Genomic DNA, 22,374 nt, shown 5'->3' on the forward strand with positions numbered 1-22,374 from the left:
GAAAAGTACCTTTTTTTTTCGTCTAATAAAAGTCACATGTAAAGTTAGACAGGACGGTTTATCGACCATGTGCGTATCACAAAGGTCCCTAAATCTACCTTGGACTTCACTGTGAGATATCAAATCAAATCTTTTTAATACACCTTGAGGTTCCCATGCTTCACTGGCTTAAACCAAAAGAAGAAAATTAGGGATTGTTAGTTATTCAGACGGTATTTCTTTGTAGTGTCCTTGAGGGATCATTCAGGATCCAAACGGGTAACACTGTGGCCTGAAAGTCATAAGATAATCTTGTGATGTTGAGAATGGGTTATGCTAAAACAAAAAAGAAATAGAAAAGAAAAAAACACGGATACTTTTGAAATTATTTGAATGATAAAATTCAAGCTAAGATCCATCCCCTTGAATTCTGAAAGTTTTGAGATAGAGTAAGACAACAGGGCAACCAAGTATCAAAAAAGTATCATTTTCTGTCCGAAGTCCATAACTGTTTGTTTATTTTTCAACGTGATGTTGATTAACGCCAAAAAACTCTCGCTCATGATTTACTCACATACTATAATCTGGCTGTTTCTATATCTACTTATATTTATCTTCTCCTAATCATCCTCTCACTTATTTTTTTTTTTCATTATTATTATTATTATTATGTTTATAAATGTTGATTCGTTTATTTGTTTGTTTTACTCATCCGAATAGGCTGGTAGTCCTGAGCTAGAACCCAATCTCTCTAGACCAAATACTTGCAACATGGCGTTCTTAGTTAGACCTCAGTTGTGATCATTCGATTCACAACATTTCAACACCTGTTCCATGTAGTTGCGATGACATATTACAGATAGATGCAGTTAAAAGTCTGAGCCATGACGGAAGACTCGAAATTTTCCATTGTTTCGCCGAAGTCGGTGAAATTGTACGCGGAAATTTGCGGCGTTCAGACTTTGACAGACGATCTTGCCAGTTCCTTGGCTGAAGATGTGACCTACAGACTTCGCGAAACGCTGCAGGTTTAAATGAACACGCTTACTTCTTCCATTAACTCGTTTATTATTATGATCGTAAAGGAAGTATCAGTTTAATCAGCTGAACATTTTATTTAAATTTTACAGAGTGCCTCACAGTTTATGAAGCATGCTAAGCGGAGAAGGCTCTCAAGCGAAGACTTCAACAAAGCATTAGAAAGAAGTAGCACAGAGGTAAAACATGGAATTTAATCTCACATCTGTCGATCAAACTCGACTCTGTATGAGAGATCATGATGTGATAGTTTTAATCTCGCCCACGTGTTAAGGAAGATCTTCGAACCTCTAATAAGGCATACGAGAGAGTTTGGATGTCTTGAAAGGCGCAGTGAAGGTGGGGAGGGGGGGGGGGAGGGAAGCAGGGGAGACGGTCCTCCCCCTATGCAAGCGATAAACGTTTGTTCCAAGCACAAAGGGTACGCTTTTTGAGGTGTTTTGGTCTTGAAACAGGACTAGATTATGACCAGTGTAATCTTAAAAGAGGGTATGTGTCTCAAAGAAACTTTTGGAGCGTACAGTATGACTGGACGTATTTATGAAAACTTTGCTTACTGCAGTCTGTTTAGCTTGAAAGTGGGCTCTCCTTTTTCGGTTTTGCTTTACAGCACCTTACCAGGTGTACCCATTATTATACTGTCAGCAGCAACTTATGGAAAAAGTTGTTGAAACCCCTGACACAGGTGTGGAAAATGGCATGTTTTGGCCTGAATTAAGGTCATTATTTGAAGAAATGGCATGCACATGAACACCTCTTTCAAGAAATAATTGTGAGAAGTTCTTTGCCCTTACAGTGTGTCAATATTTTGTACATGTACATGCAAGAACGGGGAGAAACAGGCTGTAATGTTGATATCATCTCCCTGAACATTTTCACATGACATTTTAATTTATTTAACTGACTTGTTTTGCATGTATTTGTCTGGCCAGCCAATTTATGGTTATGGATCTATGGATGACGTGTTGTTTCGAAACGCACCAACTAAGGATGGGGACATTTTCTTTGTTGAAGATAAGGAGATAAGCCTACGAGAGCTGGCAATGAATGTGGTTATACCCACTGACCCTGGACAAAGAAGTGTTAAAGGTGAAATCTCAGTCAGTCAATTCAGTCAGAACTTTCAACAGAAGGTTGCAAAGGAGAGGTTTTGTTTCATGCACAAATTTAAGAAAAACTCATGCATCACGTCTATAAAAGATAAAAATTCAATTCCTTCTTAATGTGTACAAGGTTTCAGGTAAATCTTAAAGTTTTCAAAAACTGAGAAATTCAGAAGGCAAAAAACATCTCATGCTGGTTCAAAAAGTCCTTAGTTGTGCTCCCCTATCTGTAGAATTCAAGTGCCACATATAGATGTTGGCCCCCAAGATCTGTTTGTTAATTCTCTTTTCTGGCTGCTACACATTTCCTTGTAAATTAGTTACAAGAATTTGGAGTTAGATAGAGACAACAACTTCCACCTGATAAGTTTGAGTTTTCTCATTACCTGCTTGCTGGATAATGTATGGATATTACAGGGAGAGGTTACATGTTAATCATTTGTGAGGGTTAAACAGCTAATCACACGTCACATAAAACCCTTTGTTAAAAATGCATTTGAATTAGTTTCATGGTTTTAAAAGGTTGAAAATTTTTCTCTATTTTGTATAATAGTGAATCTTGGCTATTTTCTAGGGAAACAGAAAATATTCCTCCATATTTAAATTTACACAGATTCAAACTTTCTTGTGATTAGTCCTATTTTGTGTTCTTGCCTGTGCGTTAAACTTATGTTTAAAAGAAGTTGTGGTTTTGATTCTCCTTTGTCAGCAAATTGGTTGTCTGCTGAGAGTGCATTGCCTGCTGGAAGTCATGCTCAGGCAAATGTTGGTAAGTTGAAAGTGATCGGGTTAATTGTCTTTAAAAGCACACCTGCTTCTGACTGCATCTTTAAACGTGTGTTGTTTCATTTATGTCAATTTAGGACGAGTTAACAATGATGGAGGCAGTGTCCAGCGTCCCCTATCTCAGGTGGTTGTCTTCGTATTTTCAGTTTTAATACACAAAATTTTGTTCAGTGCCATTGTTAGAGCTAACTGTTTTTACCTCTCTTACCTTTATAGTGGCCTAATACATGTCCTTAGTCACTTGGGCATATTTAAGTTATAAGGGTAAATTTTTTAACCTTACAAACTTTTTGAAACCCTTCTTTCAGTTCTAAACTCAGTCTGCAAGTCTGTATCTTTGAGCATGAAAAAGTGGCACCTGAAATTCCATTCTCCCCCCCCCTCAGTCCCCCACCCCCTGCCATTTAACACTAGATTGAAATTCATGTGAAAAGCTTGTGTGTTATGATGACTCTGTAGTATTTTGGTCTTATTTGGAGAAAGATCATGTTCGATACTTAGCTACCTCTGACTATAGCTGCCATCTTCTGTCTAGGAGTATTGCAGGCACCAGAAAACTCTCAGGGAGACTGAGCAAAATGCTCTTTGGTAGTTACACCTTGTTTCATACTTCCTTAGCAGGATGTGCAGCTGTATTGTAGCATTGTTAGCCTTGCAGGGTACTTTAAAGGGCTCTAAGTTCTTTTTGAACCCGTTTAGACATTTACAATGGACATTTTTCAAACTATGTTTCTGGCTTTCTCCCAATAGGCATGTTTAAGTTACTATGAGCAAGTAACGAAAGCAATTTTGGGTGATGATGAACAATGCAACAGAGTAAGAATTTATCTGAATTTAGAATACTTTAGCTGTGATTCAGTTGGGAAGGTATTTGTGGTGTTCCACACCTGAAAAAGTTCAAAGTTAAAGAAAAAGTTTTGTTACAGAATGCGATTATTTTTTATTCTTCTCCTGGCAGGTGGCTCTGAGTGATCTGAAAACAAATCCAAAGATTTATTCTTTACTGGCTTACTTTGTGAACTTTATTGCATCCGGGGTAAGTCAGTGGACTAATCATGTTATTTCAAACCTTTGCCTATTTTGTTTAGCAAAAATGGAAGCCAAAAAAATCAATTTAACAGAATTTCTTCTGATAAAACATTTTATTGGGTCGTACAAATTTTAAGAAAAGCTGAGTTTTAGTTTGTAGATTGAAGTTGTAGCGTCCACTCATAGCTACTTGAAACTGTACTTTAATCAGTTGTTCACTTGCTAGTTCGTTTCTAATCTGCACATAACTTGTATTCATTCCATTCACAAATTGCACGTGAAAGAGAAAGATTCGCTGAAATAACAACAACGCGACTATTAAAAAGATGATATTGACCGAATAACCGAAATACTGCATACTTACAAGTTATTGTGCCTTCTAAATAGAAAGGAAAACTTGTCCTAACGAAACGACAGTATAACTCCATAACAAAACATGTGCTTTTCGTGGGAAAGAGCGCCCGCGATATTTTGCGTGCGGTCACCGAAGACTACACCATATAACGTTTATTTTCTGTCTCTTACAGAAGTGATAATGTATTTTTCAGGTGAAGACCTATAGCCATGACTTGACGCAACTAAGTAAGCTGTTGAGTATGGTCAGATCACTGATTGACAATTCATCACTGTTCCTTGAGCCTTATGTAAGCAAATTATTTATGATATTTATTAGGTTAAAAAATTTTACTTTGCACTCATCATTCAAACATGTAAGGTCAACATTTAAGACATCTTAATTATGCATATGATATCTTTTCAAGTGCTTTTCTTATGTCTTTCAACTGCATCTGAAATTTGTGTATAAATAAGTGTGAAAATTGTCTGAGGACTATGCTCAGATTCCATCATGATTATGAGTTCTTGAGTACACACAGATATGTGTTTAGTTTGGTTTATAGTGCAAGCAGGCCCTCATTGTGCTGCAAGAGTTGAGACAACTCAGGGAGAGGTTTGCCAGGCGTGTGGAAGTAAATTAAGGTCTTGCTCATAAGCTAAGCTTGGTTAAATCAAATTTACAAACAAGTTAAGCAATTTTGATGGATCAGAGTTCATGATCATTTACACTGTACTCCTTTTGAATTCGTCAACAAAATGACCTTGTGGGCTGGGTATAAAAGGAACACAACTGCTGTACTTAATTAATACTAATACATGTAAATTTATTTGGTGAACAGGTTATTCAGCTGGTGACAGCAGTCATGTATTGTCTGCTAGAGTCTTTGGCTGCATCTCTGAACCCCAAAAATGACCACTGGAGATTGAGGGATGAAGCAGCTTCCATTTTGGCTCGCATTAGCAGGTAGATTTGTATTATGCAAGATAAAGTTGTTAGCATTGAGGTTATTGCAATATGCATCCTTATTTGATTTAATGCAGCATTTGCTTGAGCACATTTCAAAAGGCACTTATCTTTCTAGTAAAAGCTCACCCAAAAGGTTTATTTGTGTATTGAGTGTAACTGTGTGTTCTTTTACAGAAAATGCAGTAATCCAGTGAATTATTTGAGACAGCAGCTTTTAATGACACTACAGGAAGTGTTATTGGATGACGGGCGGCCATTTTGTTCCCATTATGGTGCTGTAGTTGGATTGACCGAGCTGGGACCGGAGGTCAATATTTTTATTGCTCTTATTCGATTTCAGTAGTAAGCCACATACCGTTTATAAGAAACTGTAGAAAGAAATAATCTTAAGTGTGAATTTGATGCCGTCTGAAAGAACGTTACCCGTCTGGCTGAACGAAAAGGGTGTTTTACCAGCGAATTATCACTAAACATATTTAATCAGAAACAATAGAGTAACGCGCAAAAGTAAGTTGACAATACCCAGCTCGATCTTCGATCGTCGATTCTCGAAAACTTCGAGGCTCGAGGTTCGAGTCGAGTTTTGTAGCACAGAGCATATATTTACGTGGGAGAAGTTGCTGATTAGGAAGGCTGGCAAAAATCTACCAAGATGAAAACAATAGCGCTTTTGTATACTTGTTATATCGAGAGATTTGAGGTCCCTGTTTGCGGACAATATTTCATCACTTTCTTCCTTCATTTTAGCCAATCAGATTCGAGAAATTTTTTTTTCGGCACGCGTAGATGCTTCCAGAAAACAAAAAACTGAATCAGGTTATTCTTGTATATTTTAGGCCTTAGAGCAGTATGTGATACCTCACCTCCGAACCTATTGGACACAGCTTCAGCAAGTGTTAGACGACAACAGCCAATCAAATGCACTGCTGCAAGAAGAAGCTTACCAAGTTTATGGCGCTCTTTTGGTATGCTAGGCGCTCGTTCTTTTGCTCATACAACAGAAAAAGATGTATTTTCTTGAACAGCCATTGGTTTATATTGGGGCCAAAAAAAGCGAAGAAAAATTGAGTATGGTTTAGATCTAGGTTTGATTCAGTAAAGAGGGTAAGTTTCTAAAGAAACTGTGGTGCTGCGTCAGTGGGAGAGTATAACAAGATAAATTGGCAACATAAATTGGTCATCGTTGAGAGTTTCAAAGCTGACGTTTCGTGCGTTAGTCCTTTGTCGGAGCGAATGACGAAGGGCTAACGCTCGAAATGTCAGCTTTGAAACTCCTAACGGTGGCCAATTTACGTTATTGGTACTATCAAATCAGTTGACCAAATTATCTTGATTGAGACTGGACTTCATTAAACAATCTTCCTTTGATATACAATTCGAATGATTCGCCTTTGATACTGATGTAGCTCTTCATCTTTTAAATGTATATATTCCTTGTATCCTGCAGCAAGCCGCAGGTTGTCTGTTGAAATCCAAGCAGCATGGCGTTCCAATGACCTCTCTCGGTTTTCAAGTCAACAACTCGCACCCAGTTCTGCGCACCAATTTATCTCCGTGGGCTGGAGCGAGTGTACTTCAGCGCCCAGCCCCCGTGGCAAAGTCCCGATCCCGGTCAAGTTCGACTGGTCTCGCTTCGAATCCTTTTCAGCTGTACCAGCAGCTGTACGATGTATTCGGCGACAGTCTAGGTCCCAGGACTGCACACAACAACTGGCAAGACGCGGTCGTTACCAAAACTAACCAACTTCGGATGCAACCATTTGCGCACGCGTACTTTCCCTTACGACCTCTGCCGCGCGATGCAAATATTATCAAGGAGTTGATTAACAAAGCGAAAGAGAAATTACAGACATTTGGTTCAAAAACTAACACGTTTGGTGTTAAAAGGAAGAGAACCATTGATGACGAATCAAGTCAAAGTCCAAAAGAAAGACTCAAAAGCAAAAGGATTTGTTTGACATTGAGGCCCTCTCTTGCGAAGGTCTCTGCTACGCTCATGGATTTGGATCCTGAGGAACTCAGTTCATCGCAAAGCATAAAGGCAGGAATTTCGAAGAAAAGCAGTGAGAAGGAGCTTGCAAAGGCTCCTAGACATGTTCAGCGATTGACAAACTGGAGTGTTGAGACTGGACGCATTCAAAGAAAGTTAAGAAAGCAAAATCCCTCGCTCAGTAACAGAGTCAAGTTTGATTTTCACATTGGTGTAACTTTATAACATCGGTATTCTTGTTCCTGAGAAATACCTCAAGATAACACTGTACATGTAAATGTAACTCAGACTTGATTTTCGCGGTAGATATTTATACACGGTCTTGCTTGTATTCCGTAAAATTGATCACAACTATTCCTGTTTCCTGAATGGCCTTGAAACTACAAGTTAAAGAAACACACTGCATTCACAAATCGAAATACGTCTAGAGAGAAAAACTGTTGAATCAGAGCTGAATGGCCCTGAAACCACAAGTCAAGGAAACACACCGCATTCACAAATCGAAAGAAAAACTGTTCAATCAGAACTCTTAAAAGCTTCACGTGACCAGTTCAGAGCGCGGGAAAATAAGACGCTTGCGACCAGGTTGTGATTGATGTTGGGTTTTGACACTGCAACTGATTGTTTTGGCACTTAGCCCAAGCAAAAAGGTCTAACGCTCACAGACAATTAAACTTGTTGTGAAAGATGTGGTTATTGTTTTGTGGTTATAAAAAAAAGAGAAAGTTTTATTCATAATTGTTTGTCTTGAGTCAGTCAGTTATCATTAAGTCTGTCATTTTCACTGTTGGCAGTACATTATTTTGTGTTCAAGAACAAGTGAACATAACCATTTTCTCCCTTTTTTCACATATCATGGAGATATGATGTATATTTCTACATGGACAAGACAGTTCTCAAGTCATTCACTTTCTGTCATTGCACAAACCTTCGAGGATCGATCAATTTGACTCACATTCACAGGTCATAATATAATTTATTTCGTGTATAATTGGCAAATAATTTGAAAATTATTTTGTATAAAATTTGCAAATAAGCAAAATAGACACACTGAAGTAGCTTTGAACATTACTTTTCTAAGGATGCTTTGTAAAAAAGAGACTTTTCGACACTTTTCTGAATCACGTCATTACCGCCAACAAATTGATCAGATTCGTCCACGGGAAAAAAGAACCCTCCAAAATTTTGCAATTGGTATCTGTGAGGCACGAGTTCGAATCTCATCTCAGCCAGAATTTTTTCAAGTTTCTTTTCTGCAATAGCTTTACTAAAACCGAGATTCATCGTACAAGCTAACTCAATCATGATGATCTATCAAGGTTCATTTCGGTGACTAATTAATAATTCATATCCACACGCCTGGCTGTAGCAGAGATGTATAATTGACTCAAGTTGACAACAACCGTCTAGGGAGAGTGATCTGAGTTGCTATTTTTTTTATATAAAACTTAACAGTTTGAATTCTATCTCAGTTTAAAAAGTAGCGTACAGTATTCTTTTATGGATCACCGGAATGACGTCAGGTTGTTTTCTGACGTCATCTTTCAAATAAAAGGGTGGTTGGTTTGTTTTCTATAATAAGGGGTAATTTTCAATCGACATCACCAAACTTCTAAATTTAGAATTTCAAGTTTAGTCGCAGTTTTAGGAAAGTGTCCAGTGAAGTTTAATTTCCTCCAATTAGCTCCCCAAATTTTTCACGGTAATACGTTTTAAAGGTTGTAGCTAGCAAGTGCCTCATCGGCCCACTCAGTAACAACATTAATTCTAACACCTTCATTAGCCGCATAAGTAAACATATTTGGCCTATTCTTGTGCTCCACGGAGAGTGCGCAGTGATGGAAACCAATCAGATTCCACATGTCGTCAAAACATGGCGCGCCAGAGGAACCGTACTTGGTATCGGCTCTGTAATGTAGAAATGGCGAACTGGAATCCGAATCAGCTGCTTTTTCTCGTGCCTTGCTAAATGGCCACTTCCACGAGCTCTTCTTCACTGCACGCCGCCGAGTCTCGAAGCGGTGGTGTTCGATAAAGTCCTTGGAGAAAAGCTTCAGAAAACTTTCATCGTAGTGAAGGATTTGGTTGCTTCGCAGCACCACCATCTGGTTGCTATTTTCAGGATACTGGATGATATTCACGTGAGTGCCTGCTGTTATTGAAGGTAATATCTTCGTGCAGTAACTCACTTCACTTAAAGGCGTTCCGCCGTCAAGCGATCTCTCGGACACAGCAATCAACGCGATGTCGAGACTACTATCTGGATGTGACACGAAACACGTGTCCGGTTCGAGGGCAAATTTCACCTCTGACATCTTGTAGAAGCTTGCGTTTGGATCGACTTGTTCAAACGACACCTCGCCCTCTTTACAATTCTTGAAAACGTGTGAGGCTGTAAGCAGGATCCTTTCGGTCAACATTGTACCCGTTCCTTGATTTCCGTTCTGCAGGAATATCTTTCCCACGAACTTGCGAGCTTTATTCCCTTCGTAGAGAAAACGGCTGCTCTGTAACTCTCCATTGAACAGGGCTTCCTCCTCTTCTGCTTTGCGCGTTGATGAGATGACCAATTCTTGCAGTGCATCGAGGATCCCCAAGTGTGCCTCATGGAAGCGTTGTTTGCTGTGTCTAAAAGACAAAAAATCAAAATGTCTGGTCCAGACATAGCGAGTACAACCGCAGCTCCTTGCTCTGATGAAAAATGGTCTACTGCGACAAAAATCGCTGCAGACAATTTGCTTTGTGAGAGAGAGAGTATTTTTGGGAAGTCTTCGTCCCTACAACGTAATCTATGAGCTATTTGCTCCCAAAGCGGCATGCCGTCGCGTGCATGCTTTCCGCTTAGCTAACGCCTAGCTAAAAGAAAACGGAGAGGAGTGTTACGCAGGCTAGAGATAAAAATCCGATTCGGTTTTTTTGCGAAAAAAAAATGTTACATCGTAGACCATAAGGAAAAACCTACCTAAAGATGGCATCGACTTCATCCTCACCATCATTGGCCCCTGGAAAATTAAAGTCAACAAATGCTTACCTTAAATTACTTGAAATGGGACAACAGGCGATAAAAGTGATGAGTGCGTAACGACTGCAGGATCGCGTGACAAAAAACGCGCAACAAAGAAAGAATTTTAATCCCGTGACAGAAGATCACTCGATTGAAATTCTTCTCAAGGTCCGCTGTGATTCCGTCTTTCGATTGAATTCCTGCTTTCTGTCTATTTCAACTAAACCGACGCATCGAAATTATGGTTGATAGGCAAAGGTGTTGTTCTTAGACATGAATCTGAAATAGGTAGATTGCGAGCCGCTAGCCATCGGTAAATATCTTTTCTTTCTTCCCTCATACCTACCGGAAACATAACTAAATCTCAAGGATAATGAGTTATGAAGAACTGAATATACCATTGCGAGATTACGATTGCAGTACAGAAAATTCAACCTTAGATAAATCCCCATTCTCTCAAGTTTACTCCGACGTAAAGCGATACAGCATAACAATAGTAGAGTTCTAAGGATCTAAAGCGCTCAAGAGTGAAAAAGCAAAAGCTTCATATGCATGCAACGAGCCATTCCTTTCCTTTAGTATACTCAGTTTGAACATGTCGATCGCAAATTGAAATTCCTAGGAATGACTATCAAATGATTTTAATGCTCATCTTACCTTGGTTTGATGCTGCGGTGTTTCTAAGACTCATCGCATTAGCGTCAAAGGAACTTTAAAATGAACGTGTCCTCGCTGTTGTTTCTTAAATTTGCTGCGGTTGAGTGCACGGTTTGTCACGCTACGTCAGTTTTTTCGGGGAATCCCGAAATTTCGTCGTATTTATGACGTGTAAAAGAACACAGCTTCACTCCACATAGCTAGTTTTATCTTCACCTTTTTTCTTAGCATTATTTACATCAACATGCACAACATTCAAGGTATTGCTCGCGTGATTCGAACGTACTGTCAGGTGCACTTCTTAATGGATAAAAGCCGTCTTAATTTAAATCGAGTCGTGATGCGAGACGGTAGTGAAAGGTTTACTCCAGCGGTTTCCTTGAGGAGCAACAACAATTTTAGTAAAAGGGAAAATAAAATCACTAAATAACGACTAACCTATTCATTGCTTTCGTTTTGTGCCTCTCATCTTGAGCGCTTGACATTGTTCCCATAATATCAAAATCTGAGTTATCTGGTTTTTCCATCAATCTATTTTTAACTGGTGATTGCCACTTGTCTGCGGTTAAGTAGTGTGCTTGAAATATGTGACCGAGTGTATCGAACGTGTGAACGCAGGCTACCAAATACTTACAAGTCAAGCACAAATTAAAGGAAAAGTATGTGGCATGAGTCTAAGCGAAAATTTCCCAGTTTCGGTTCACCCCGTTGATCAATTGAGGGGTGGGGAGCCTGCAACATGTTAAAGCTCCCTTCGCTGGTATCTCTACACCGAAATAGAAAACATTGTTAGCTTGCGAGACGACTCCTATTAGTGCTGCTGTGCAAAAAATCTCTTAGATTTTGCAAGTAGAGTGCGTCCGCGGACTGTGGTAAGTCCGCGAGGGGTCTGGCGTCGACTTTCACAAAAAAGGGAAGCATGCGAGTAGCGTTGATAATAGTCTAATCGCAGGCTTAAGCACAGCCATTTTTTTTTGCAACGAGTTGTTTCACTTCTAATCATTTTATTTTTAGTTAGCCGTGACCCTTAATATATAACTCATTACTCCTCAGTATAAACTAGGTGGGATAGCGGGCTTCGGTAGCGAGCGACAAATCGAAAATTAGGATACATGTCCTCCCTTCATGTCCTTGAAATTGTAACCTAACTTGAGGACAAAACTAAACAAATAAACGGGGTAAGAGATCACTTATTATTGCTTGATCTCTTAGTCCGGTTTGAGACTAACAACAGTCTCCCCTTTTCGGAGAAGTCAGTCGCGCGAGTCTGCCGCTGATTATTTGGACTCGCGTGACAGACCTCGTCAAAAGGGAGGGACTTCTTTCTCGTAGTCTAGTCTGACTGTATCCACTAGGCTCTATCTTCGCCGTTTCTTTTCTTCAATCCACTCGAAAAGAATCCCCTCTTTTTAAGGGAGGAGTCTGGGCTTATTTCCCGGTCAGCGGTTGGAAATCACGACTAAAATCTGAGCCCCCGAACTACATCTGGGCACTACACCTCTTTCTAAGCACTTCTCTAATTGGCTGCAACTTATTCAGGAGCGGATCTCATCATGACCATAAATTGCTATGGATGCCGGGTTTTTCGGTTAAAATCCCGAAGATTTCTTCCTGGCTGTAATGGCTGAATTTGTGACAGGAAGTTGACTATTATTCAATCAAAACATGTCTCCCATTAGGCACAGCAGTTGTGCCTCTCTTCATTCAGAATTCATTCCTCCTTCACTCTGTCCTCGCAGTTCCATTTTTAAGTGCTTGCATGTCAGGTTTCCTTGAGCCGTAGGAAGGAGCTGGACGTATTTTGCCCTGCTGCATTCTGAGATGTCGAAGTTTTCGTTCAGTCGTGGTACATTCTCACGATGCACTTCTGGCAGACGGTCATGTAACGTGAATACACTGGAATCAAGCGTTCCAAGTTACTTCTGTAGAGTAAAGAGCCAAGATTACGATCAAATAACTTAAAAATAAGCATTGTCAAGAGAGCTGTCAAATAGTGTGTATGTGTCTAAACAAAATCTTGCCAATTTATCAATGTCATTGATATAAATCCATGTTAAATATCCTCTTCACTCTTATTTATTTTCGTTCTCTTTTTGCTTCGTCTCACCCCTTCCGTGTTTGTCTACCCAAGCTATCTTTTACAGCAAGGCTCTCGTGTATCGCAGCATTACAAGCGCATTACAAGCGCATTACAAGCGTGGAATTCTCACGTTTTGCATGCGCAACACACGCACACATAAAAAAATACACGCATATGAGTTTGCATCAAAGTTTCCTTCTGACGAATGACTACTTTCTTTTTCACAGAGACAAGGTAGCGCGGATACTTCAAGGGTCGCTTTGGTCTCGAGACAGTTCCCCTGTACATAGATCTGCAATTTTACCCGGAATGTTTTAAAACATTTTCCTCGTTCTCAAAAGGTGCCTGAGGTGGCGTGTTACTTTTATGTAACACAAATGATTGAAACCAAGTCCGAAGATGGTCGCGTCTTTCATCCCGCAGAAGGCTCTCTGGTAAACGCCCGTTCGATTTGCGCCTGCACTCATCGCGTACAGTAGATATTCTCTTGAGAGCTTCTGTGGTGTAGAGAACGATGATATTTTATTTTTCAACATTCAGCAATTCATATAGTTTACCTACCTGTGTAAAGAATCCAATTTGCCGCAGGTATCCACCAAAGAGCCGAGGAAAATGTCCGTCTCATTCGCATCCCACTCTTGCTGCTTGCACGATTCAATGAACTACATGAAGAAAAATAAAACAAAAAATATATTAAAAAAAACAGTAAAAACCTAAAGAAGACGTTCTGGGGAGCAGAGCCATGGAATCATGATGAGAGCTGTGGCCTGGGTTTGGAACTGACGTCACCGCTGGATTGAGTTAGTAGTTAGTTCGTCCTTGCTAATACACCTTTTCTCCCTCCACACTCAAGCGTGCACGCGCACGCACACGCACACGTACACGTACACGTACACGCACACGCATGCGCACGCGCGCACGCACACGCACACATAACTAAAAATAAATCCAGTTTATAATTTCAATCCGGAAAAACAGTCCACAAAGAGTTGCCCGTGAAATCACCGCAGCTTCATTCCAAACTGTTTTTTTGTTATTTTTTTCCTTTACATATTTAATTCGCAACAGTCCAACAATGTCCCTCGTCACTCGCGTGAATATAAACCCTTTAACTTCCAGATCAAATTTGTAATTCTCCTTACCGTCAACCATACAATTCTTATAATGTTAGTTCAGAGAATTTAGTATTGGAACAACTTATTATCCCCAAATTGATATATCTCTTCATTCTTATCACTTATCTGGTTGATATTGTATTGATATTGTCGGGAGAAATTCTGTCTTGGTCACTTATGGGAGTTGAAAGGTTAATAATATTAACAAAACTGGCAACAGTAAAAGGCGCGGAAACTTGTCGGAATTTCAAGGGGAAAGAGGGGAGAAGGGGGAAGGGAGTAATTGGTGATGGACTAGCGTTACATCCAGGTGCACTACGGAATATACTCTGGCGGCGTGGGAATGAATTGGATTTTACTTTACATTTACCTAGATGCGTTTGATTTTGACAATTTTTCTTTCAGTAAGGCTGTTCGCACTTGTCATAAATGTCTCGCAAAGTCGTGTCAAATCCACAACTTCAGCTACAATTTGTACAATACCTGACATGGTTTGATGCTACTCTGTATAAACCAGAGTAGCATCAAACCATGTCTGATTGTCCACCTGGTTGCCGTGTGAACTTCAATATATTTTATTTGTACAATACCTTTTCTACAAAGTCACTTAAAACATCCTTGACTTCTTTACTGTGGATAAGACCGGCGGCAATAGTTAGGAGACCTCGACAGAGATTCTATAGAGAAACAGAGACAGAAAATATATAAGGTAAATATACATACAGTGTAGAGAGAGGTACAGTGTGTATGAAGAAAAAGTGAGAAAGTGACATGCGCATTGAACATAGCCAGGTAATGAGGTTTATCAGAAGAATTAATAAGTGAGATTTCTGACTAAAAATTGCACGAAACAAAAGTTCAATTCTCACATTACTAAATCTATTTTTTTAAATCGCACAATTTAGTCGCCTAAAAACAGGATATTGGTGAGAGCCGATAGTTCACTGATCCAATAGCAAACGAAAATAAAAAAAAATAATAATAATGTGATTAAGAATTCTGAAATCTGATTGGTTACTTTGTGATTAACTACTTAAGTCACTGCTAGAAGCCAATCGGATTGCAGCAATCACAAGTGATGTTAAATTGATTTCATCAACACTGAAATACCCATTCTGGGAGAATGAAGAGGAAATGTGCATAAATTTAAATTAGGAATTTCCATTGGCTCATTTAATGCTGTACGCTACATGTAACCCTTATGGTGATGCCTCATTTAAAATGCTGGCTTAGTCATAAGTCATTAGTCATTAAATGCTGGCCTGGAGCCATTCGCTCTGACGAAGGGCTAACACTCGAAACGTCAGCTTTGAAAGTCTTTACGGTGGCCAATTTACGTTATCAACTCAGTTGACAATACTGAATGACCCTGTTGTACTCTTCCACCAATGCAGCACCACCGTTTCTTTAGAGACTAACCCCCTTTATTAATTGGCCTGATCATGGCCTTGTATTCAAAGGCTAGATACTCTATCCACACAATGTCCCTCTCTCTCCACACAAGGAATAAATGTTTATCAGCAAGCTGATCAAAGGGCTGCAGGACGCGCATCTCTCCGCCCGCGGGAAGATCGAAAACAAATCTTTGAGGTCTGCTTCGGGTCCGACGCTAGTTACCAGACTCTTAGCAGACTTCTTGCCGACTCGGTTCGCTCCAGGCCTCATACTTAGCCGCTGGCGAAGAAACGTTCCAGCTGAATCCCTAATGACGAAGGGATGCTCAAATGCCACTTCAAAAGTGGTGGTGAGTAATGGCAACACTGATAAAAAAACATATTTTTACCATTGTAGAGATGCAAACTTTAAAAAGAAATCTAGCAAAGTACCTTGAAATTGTTCTCCACAGACTTGGCCAACTTTTTGGTAAACCGCTTCGCTATATCATTGCAAACCAAGCTGAAAAAAACAAAACATTTCCCTATTATAACTAAGTGCACAAAATTATTGAAATTCATGAAATTTCAAAAATTTTATCCTTTGTAATTCTACTCAAACTGATGTTGTTCCAGTATTTCAAAAACTGAGAAAAACAGTAAAGTTTTCAGTTCTGGCAGTCAGAATTGTTTGAGGTCCATCTTGTAAACCATTACCCTAAGACTTAAAGCAACTTTCTTGAAAAAAAAAGGCAACTGCAAATTTTGTACAAAGTTGTCATACAAACCTTCTGTGCTCATCCACAATCTCTTTATCATTCACAAACACCTTCAGGTCTCTCAACTCCTGTAGGAAACCTCTGTCAAACTCTGCACCTGTATCTCCAACATCAGCTGAACACAAATAAATCATGAATGTTTAAGTTAGAGGTTTTGGCATCCCAATGATAGCCACTCATACAGCTAGTAATTAAAAAGGTAACCCTTCCTCCCCCCCCCCCTCTCCCTGAGTACTATGTCCCAATCAGTTGAGGGTGGGGTACCTTTGAGCCACATCCTCTCTCAGTGACATTGAAAGATGACACTAGTTCCCCTCTCCCCACCCACCACCCTGTGAGGGGGCAGCAAATCATATAATGATATCCCTACCTCAGCTCAAGGGAAACAGTGAAATGTGTGCCATGAGTGGCAGAAAAGTTACTTCAAGGGTAAAATCAGTAACCTTATTAGAAAGCACAATAATTCCTGCACAACAAAATGGTAACTGGATAATAACTGACTGGAGGCACAAACGCATCAATATCAATTAGAAAAGAATGAAAAATTGCATGTACAGTTTTGCAAAAATAAATTGTTCGCTAATTTCCTAATTAAATCTTGTAGCAAGTAAATTCAGGTGAAATAAAAAAAACCAAAACAAATTTATCGGTGATTGCAATTACTGCTCATTGTAGCAAAGTTTTTGGCTTTCAGTGGTTTTGTGCTCAAGTAAATCAATGTTAGTATTGAAAAAAATTTTAATTAACATTTATCTCATTAATTTTTTACTTTGCATTTAAATGATCATCCTCTTTGTTAAATACATGTTTATAATTATTCTACCACAACTCTGAGGTTTCCAAGATGGATGAAATTGCTAAGGAGACATAATCCTTTTGCCTCCTTGTTATAAAATACAAAGTAAAAAATTCAGGAAAAAAGTTTTTAAGTACTTAAAAGCACTAGTCATGCCTTAAAATCTGATTAATAAATCAAACTACCTGTCTTACATTCACTTAAATCAAAGCTGGTTTACTGTCGTCACACATTCTAGGAATTCTGGCAAATGGCGGAACTTAAGAAGTACAAAAATTTTGTAATTCTTCAAAGTATAAAAATGCTTACAGATGACGACCTTGACCAAAGGTAGTAGACATGATTCTGTGAATGGTTAGTGATAAATTAAAATTTAATCTAAAGCTTTGTTAGTACTAGTAGGTGAATTAATGAGAGAGAAAGTAATGGCAGAAAACAAGACAAATGAATCATTATATCAATGCACAAGTGAAATAAAAAGCAGTCAAATGAAAAAAATAGATTAAACCATTAAATCTTAAACAAGGTTGGTTAATATGCTTTTCAAATTCCATCATTAGCACTTTAAACTGACACTGATTTATCTAAAATGATGTTCTAAAAAAGGCCCTGTTTACTCAAACAACAACAGTAAAATATTCATATAAAGAGAATAACCTCTGTTGTTATTAAATCAATTTTAATTTCCATTTGTTTCTTTTTATTTATTCTTCTATCACAGTTACTTTTTTATTGTTTTGGAAAGTACAATTTCATTGAAAAAAGGCAGGTAAATAAATAATTGAATAAAAATAATTAAATTGTTATTAGCTGTTACTTTTTTAAATTTTTTCTTGTTTAAAAGGGTTTTCTAGCAAATAGCACAATTCTAATGAAAAAGTGTGAGTAAACAAATAAATAAAAATAACTAAATAATGAAAAGAATGAAGAAAATAGATAAAAAGCACACACAAAAAGCAAAAGGTAAGAGGAAATAAAAAATCTAATTTTTGGCCCTGGGTCTCTCATAATCCTACAGTAAACCCTTTTACTCCTAAGATTTCATTTATAATTCTCCTTACTGCCAGCCACACAATTCTTACCGTGTTAGTTTGGAGAATTTGATATTGGATCAACTAATAATGCCCCAATTGATATTTTTCTTTATTCTCATTACCTGTCTGATTGACACTGTAATGATTTTGTAAGGAGAAATTCTATCTTGGTCACCCATGAGAGTTCAAGGGTCAAAAAAAAGGTTAGTGTTGACAAAGTTCACCTCTATCTTTCATAAATTATCAACTGATATTTAATCCATTTGAAAGAATTAAAGTTAACAAAAATTTTTGTCAGCAATTTTCAAAGACACTGACCAGTGGAGCCTTCTACTGATCCAACTGTCCAGTGATCTAACATCTGCTCTGCACAGAACACAAGGTCATCAAATGAAAGGTAGGAGAGCCTGTCAAGTAAGAAGAAATCTCTTCATATATCAGAGTGCACCTGTTCCTCTCAGACAGTTGTGGCTCCCTATAAGTTTTAGTATTCTTGTTAACTATTTGTTAGAAAATGCAAGGATATTATAAGGAGGAGTTACATGTTCGTCACTTCTGGGAATTAAAAGGATAAATAACATTGTTTCTTACCTGTGCCCAAAATTTTTATTTTATGACAATCTGTACATTAGCAGGAAAGAAGATTTTTAAAGTACAACAATCCAACAATCATAATAATAATGTTGTATTCCATGGAGTTTTGAATTCAATCTTCACCACCTTAAGTTGTCACTTGACATGTCATTCCAGTACACCAACCTTTTCTTTCCTGTTTCAAATTTGTTGATAGCCATGAAGCAGATACAAGCATATTGTCTGTTAAAAGATGAAAGTAAAGACAGTTAAATGACCCATTTGTAAAATTATGCACATTTGAAAGAATCTCAAACCAAAGGGAAACCCTTGAGGGCAAAAAAGGTTTTCTCTACTGAGAAATTTTCCTTCAATAAAGAAAACACAGGCAAATTAAGATTACAGAGCAGTTGAGCATTGCCTTTTGTCAATTGAGGCTGAAAAATATAAGCCCTTGTAAAGACGTAAACCTTAAACAGCAACATCCCACAGGAATGGAAAAGTTTGTTCGTCCAGATATTCTCTGGCTGCAGGAATATATACATTATACAGTAAAATTGTGTATATTTAACAAATGGTAGATTCCATGTGTCTGTATGTCTGTTCAGTAATAACAGATGACATTAAAATGTGGTAAGAACAAAAAAGTTGCTCACAAGGTGCAGTCAAGTTTTGGGCACATTATGACATCATCTGTGATTTGTTACAATGACTGTACACACCTACGGCAACAAGGAATCTATTTGCTGTACAAGATGAAAATTGGAATTGGTCAACAGGAATTGGGGGATGGACATGCCCAGCAACATCATTTGTTGCAATATAATACTGTAATTTTTATAATCATTGCGTATTTACCTGAGTGTGTAATTGTTTTACATTTACCTTGCCAATGAATCTGAAAGAAGAAACAATTTCTTTACAGTGTCTGTAAGGCCTCCTCCTTCAGTCTCTTCAATTGCTCTGAGTACATTTTTGACATTGTCAAACTAGAAAATACACATACATGAATCAGATTAGTAATAAATAAGGACAATCAGACATGGTTTGATGCTACTCTGGTTTACAGATTTAATGAATGTAACCAAAGAAGTTACAATTCATAGACCCAGTGTTTCGACACCCCTGTCTAGTGCCTTTATCACCCTTTACCAACCAGAGTAGCATCAAACCATGTCTGATTGTCCACTTGGTTGCTGTGTGAACTTTGATATAAAATAAGGACAATTTAAAAAGATAAGTTAGAAAAATAATCAAATAATTCCATACAGATCCACATGCATTGGCCTATCTTCCCATTTGATGACATCAAATAAACAATTAGAGTAAGTAGTAGACGTAAATTTGAAAAAATACCAGTTGGTAACTGTAAGCCATTTGGCTTTTTAATATAGCTTAGCAAATGGGTTGAAGTTCCAAATGTGAAGAACAAGGCATTCACGTATGCACCAGTGGAGAAACAGAGGCTTGACAGTTAACATGCTTGACTGCTGGTCAACAGGTCTAGATTCAAGACATAGCAGGGTCATTGTGCTATGCTCTTGGACATGACAATTTATACTCACAATGCCTCTGACAACACAGGAGTGTTAATGGGTACCATTGAACTGTCTGGGAAAGCTAATGAAATTACTGGGGGCAACATGTGATTGGGCCAGCTTCTCATCAAGGGTGGGAGAGAGGGATCGAAGGGGTACCAATACTTCTAGTTGATTTATGGTACAGAAACCATGATAAGGTCTGGCTATATGTAAGAAACTTGGCTTGCAGAATTTTAGCTATCAGAGAGGAAGACTTAAGTCCTTGGCATTTGCAGATTAAAAATAAAATCAGAGCCTTAGACCACTTTACAATGCGGCCAACATTGCATACTTTTCCCTCATCATCATCAGTACATATCAAAGTTAAGATCCATGGTGAATGTAATTTAATTATTTCACATTAAGTTTACACAAAAAAGTTGTGTCAACAACTCACCTGTCGGCGACAACTCTTCAAGGGGATATTTGTCTTCTCACTGACATCGTCCAAGTCTTTGCGCACGCGTCCAGTGAGTTTTTTTCCTAAGAGTTCCCTTACTACCTCCTTGTCAAACTGATAATACCTGTTAACAATAAACATGTATAATGATATCTCAAGTCAGACTACAAAGGAGTATCCAGTGTATCAAAAGCTGTTGCTATTGAAACCCCTATAAAAATAAATACCTGATAAAAACCTCAATTCTCTGTGCTAGTTAACAAGAGAAATGTGTATACCCCCTGAAAAGATGAATGTAATATTTGATCATTCAGATCAAGAAAGTTGAATATCTATCAACAAAAAACAGGTGTTACATGCCTTTCAATTAATATATCTTGAACATCTGGAGATATTTGCAATAACATTTGCTTGGCAAGCATTGGAGGAGATTGAAGAAAACGTTCCAGCATGTAGAACAGTCGAAACTGATCCTGAGTGTCGCTTGTGATGATGGCATGAGATGCCCCAAAATTCTTGAATTTCTCATCGCATTTTCTCCTCTGTGCTGCTTCATTTTCTAATGGGAGAGAAAAATATGTATTTATTTGGTTTTCATGAAGAGGACTCTGCTGAAAGAATACCATACAACCCCATACTTCATTATCCATACAGTTCTTGGATAAAGAAAACAATGGCAAAAACAACAGAATAACTTTGTGACCTTAGCTTTGTTAAACAATTAGCAAGGGGCTGTGCAGAAATCTTACCAAAGACTTTAAAGCAGTTCTCTATAATGTTAAAAACCAAACAATACCCATTTGTTTGTAGACCCAATGTACTGTTCGAAGATGGGTCAAATACATCGTGTTAAATGCATCAACAAGATCGGATAAAGGCCTTCTGGAATGCATTTTCGGTCAAAATTTGGTGATCAGTCACAGTGCGAATGGAACAGGGACTTTTTTTGCACACAAAAATAATAAATATTGAAAAACGTTACACTGAAGACGAAATTAAAAAACCCTTAATACGTAAGCAAGTAAAAGACTTTATTTTATGATGGTAACAGTCAACAGTAATTAGAATTAGTGACAACGATTTAAACTTGTGGCCATTGGGTAACATATACAAGCCGCCAGATATAGCGAAAACTATTTTTCTTATAATGTGGAATAATAGAAGAATAAAGTGAGTAACATTAGATTTCATTTATTTTCAAATAACAAATAGATTGCTTTTGGATTTATTGACAGCTACTAACCAGAGAATCCTTGCAACCAAAGGTCATACACTAGGAGGTCAATAAAAGTTGGATCCATGATAAATACATCTATGTTCTCCATTCTTTTCCTATAAGTAACGAGTGACGAGCTTTATCTAGATTGTTAAATCAGCACTCTGTCTTAGCAAGCGCCAGAAACGCGTTATTTCTGCTCAATATGCCTCACGTTACTATTCCATTTTGCCATGTTGAATTTTTACAGTGTGTGTATCTTGGCCAGTGGTCTTAAAATAAGACAAGTTCATTTGTGTAAGAGACACCAAATAAGGGAGGCAAGTCTTTTCGGCTGGGGGGGGGGGGGGGGGGGGTGCGGAGAAATTAGAATAATTAGAGGCCGGGTGACAAAGGTTTATAGGTAACGCGAGATTAATACTTGATGTGTTAATTTTTCAGAAGAGCAAGGTAAGATGAGATTTGATGTTTTCCCTTTTTAAATTCATCACGCGTGAAATACTGTTTAAAGTACACGTGACGCATTAATTTTTCTAAAA

The 22,374-nt window shown here is 38.2% G+C and overlaps 3 protein-coding genes across 3 annotated transcripts; 1 reads left to right on the plus strand and 2 right to left on the minus strand.

Moving 5' to 3' along the window:
- The first annotated feature begins 699 nt into the window (after positions 1-699).
- LOC131789107 (TAF6-like RNA polymerase II p300/CBP-associated factor-associated factor 65 kDa subunit 6L) lies at positions 700-7,916 on the plus strand. The gene is made up of 12 exons (XM_066170513.1): positions 700-1,007; positions 1,110-1,196; positions 1,950-2,106; positions 2,830-2,889; positions 2,984-3,030; positions 3,657-3,722; positions 3,865-3,942; positions 4,484-4,579; positions 5,111-5,235; positions 5,413-5,545; positions 6,075-6,203; positions 6,686-7,916. Exons 1-12 carry the CDS (start codon positions 864-866, stop codon positions 7,451-7,453), a joined length of 1,890 nt encoding a protein of 629 aa, XP_066026610.1. The 5' UTR covers positions 700-863; the 3' UTR covers positions 7,454-7,916.
- A 268-nt stretch (positions 7,917-8,184) lies between these two features.
- Positions 8,185-11,344, minus strand: LOC131789106 (uncharacterized protein y4fB-like). Its single transcript, XM_059106182.2, has 3 exons — positions 10,890-11,344; positions 10,191-10,230; positions 8,185-9,856 (listed from the first exon to the last, which is right to left on the minus strand). Exons 1-3 carry the CDS (start codon positions 10,921-10,923, stop codon positions 8,941-8,943), a joined length of 990 nt encoding a protein of 329 aa, XP_058962165.2. The 5' UTR covers positions 10,924-11,344; the 3' UTR covers positions 8,185-8,940.
- A 540-nt stretch (positions 11,345-11,884) lies between these two features.
- LOC131789087 (acidic fibroblast growth factor intracellular-binding protein-like) lies at positions 11,885-22,369 on the minus strand. Its single transcript, XM_059106162.2, has 11 exons — positions 21,863-22,369; positions 20,980-21,178; positions 20,617-20,743; positions 19,525-19,628; positions 18,826-18,882; positions 18,385-18,473; positions 16,246-16,351; positions 15,911-15,980; positions 14,675-14,761; positions 13,531-13,631; positions 11,885-12,811 (listed from the first exon to the last, which is right to left on the minus strand). Exons 1-11 carry the CDS (start codon positions 21,942-21,944, stop codon positions 12,727-12,729), a joined length of 1,107 nt encoding a protein of 368 aa, XP_058962145.1. The 5' UTR covers positions 21,945-22,369; the 3' UTR covers positions 11,885-12,726.
- Between the last annotated feature and the right edge of the window lie 5 nt (positions 22,370-22,374).

The sequence above is a fragment of the Pocillopora verrucosa genome, chromosome 7 (assembly GCF_036669915.1).
Source record: "Pocillopora verrucosa isolate sample1 chromosome 7, ASM3666991v2, whole genome shotgun sequence".
Lineage (NCBI taxonomy): Eukaryota > Metazoa > Cnidaria > Anthozoa > Scleractinia > Pocilloporidae > Pocillopora > Pocillopora verrucosa.

Bases quoted from the DNA above. Each gene is read 5' to 3' on its own strand.
- LOC131789106 (XM_059106182.2), bottom strand. From the start codon at position 10,923: ATGAGTCTTAGAAACACCGCAGCATCAAACCAAG. The intron at 10,231-10,889 runs GTAAGATGAGCA...TTAATTTTCCAG, and splicing joins CACCGCAGCATCAAACCAAG to GGGCCAATGATGGTGAGGAT. The intron at 9,857-10,190 runs GTAGGTTTTTCC...TTTGTCTTTTAG, and splicing joins GAAGTCGATGCCATCTTTAG to ACACAGCAAACAACGCTTCC.
- LOC131789107 (XM_066170513.1), top strand. From the start codon at position 864: ATGACGGAAGACTCGAAATTTTCCATTGTTTCGCCGAAGTCGGTGAAA. The intron at 1,008-1,109 runs GTTTAAATGAAC...TAAATTTTACAG, and splicing joins GACTTCGCGAAACGCTGCAG to AGTGCCTCACAGTTTATGAA. The intron at 5,546-6,074 runs GTCAATATTTTT...TGTATATTTTAG, and splicing joins TGACCGAGCTGGGACCGGAG to GCCTTAGAGCAGTATGTGAT.
- LOC131789087 (XM_059106162.2), bottom strand. From the start codon at position 21,944: ATGGAGAACATAGATGTATTTATCATGGATCCAACTTTTATTGACCTC. The intron at 20,744-20,979 runs GCATGTAACACC...TATTGTTAACAG, and splicing joins CAAGATATATTAATTGAAAG to GTATTATCAGTTTGACAAGG. The intron at 14,762-15,910 runs GTACTTTGCTAG...GTTTCTCTATAG, and splicing joins CTGTGGAGAACAATTTCAAG to AATCTCTGTCGAGGTCTCCT.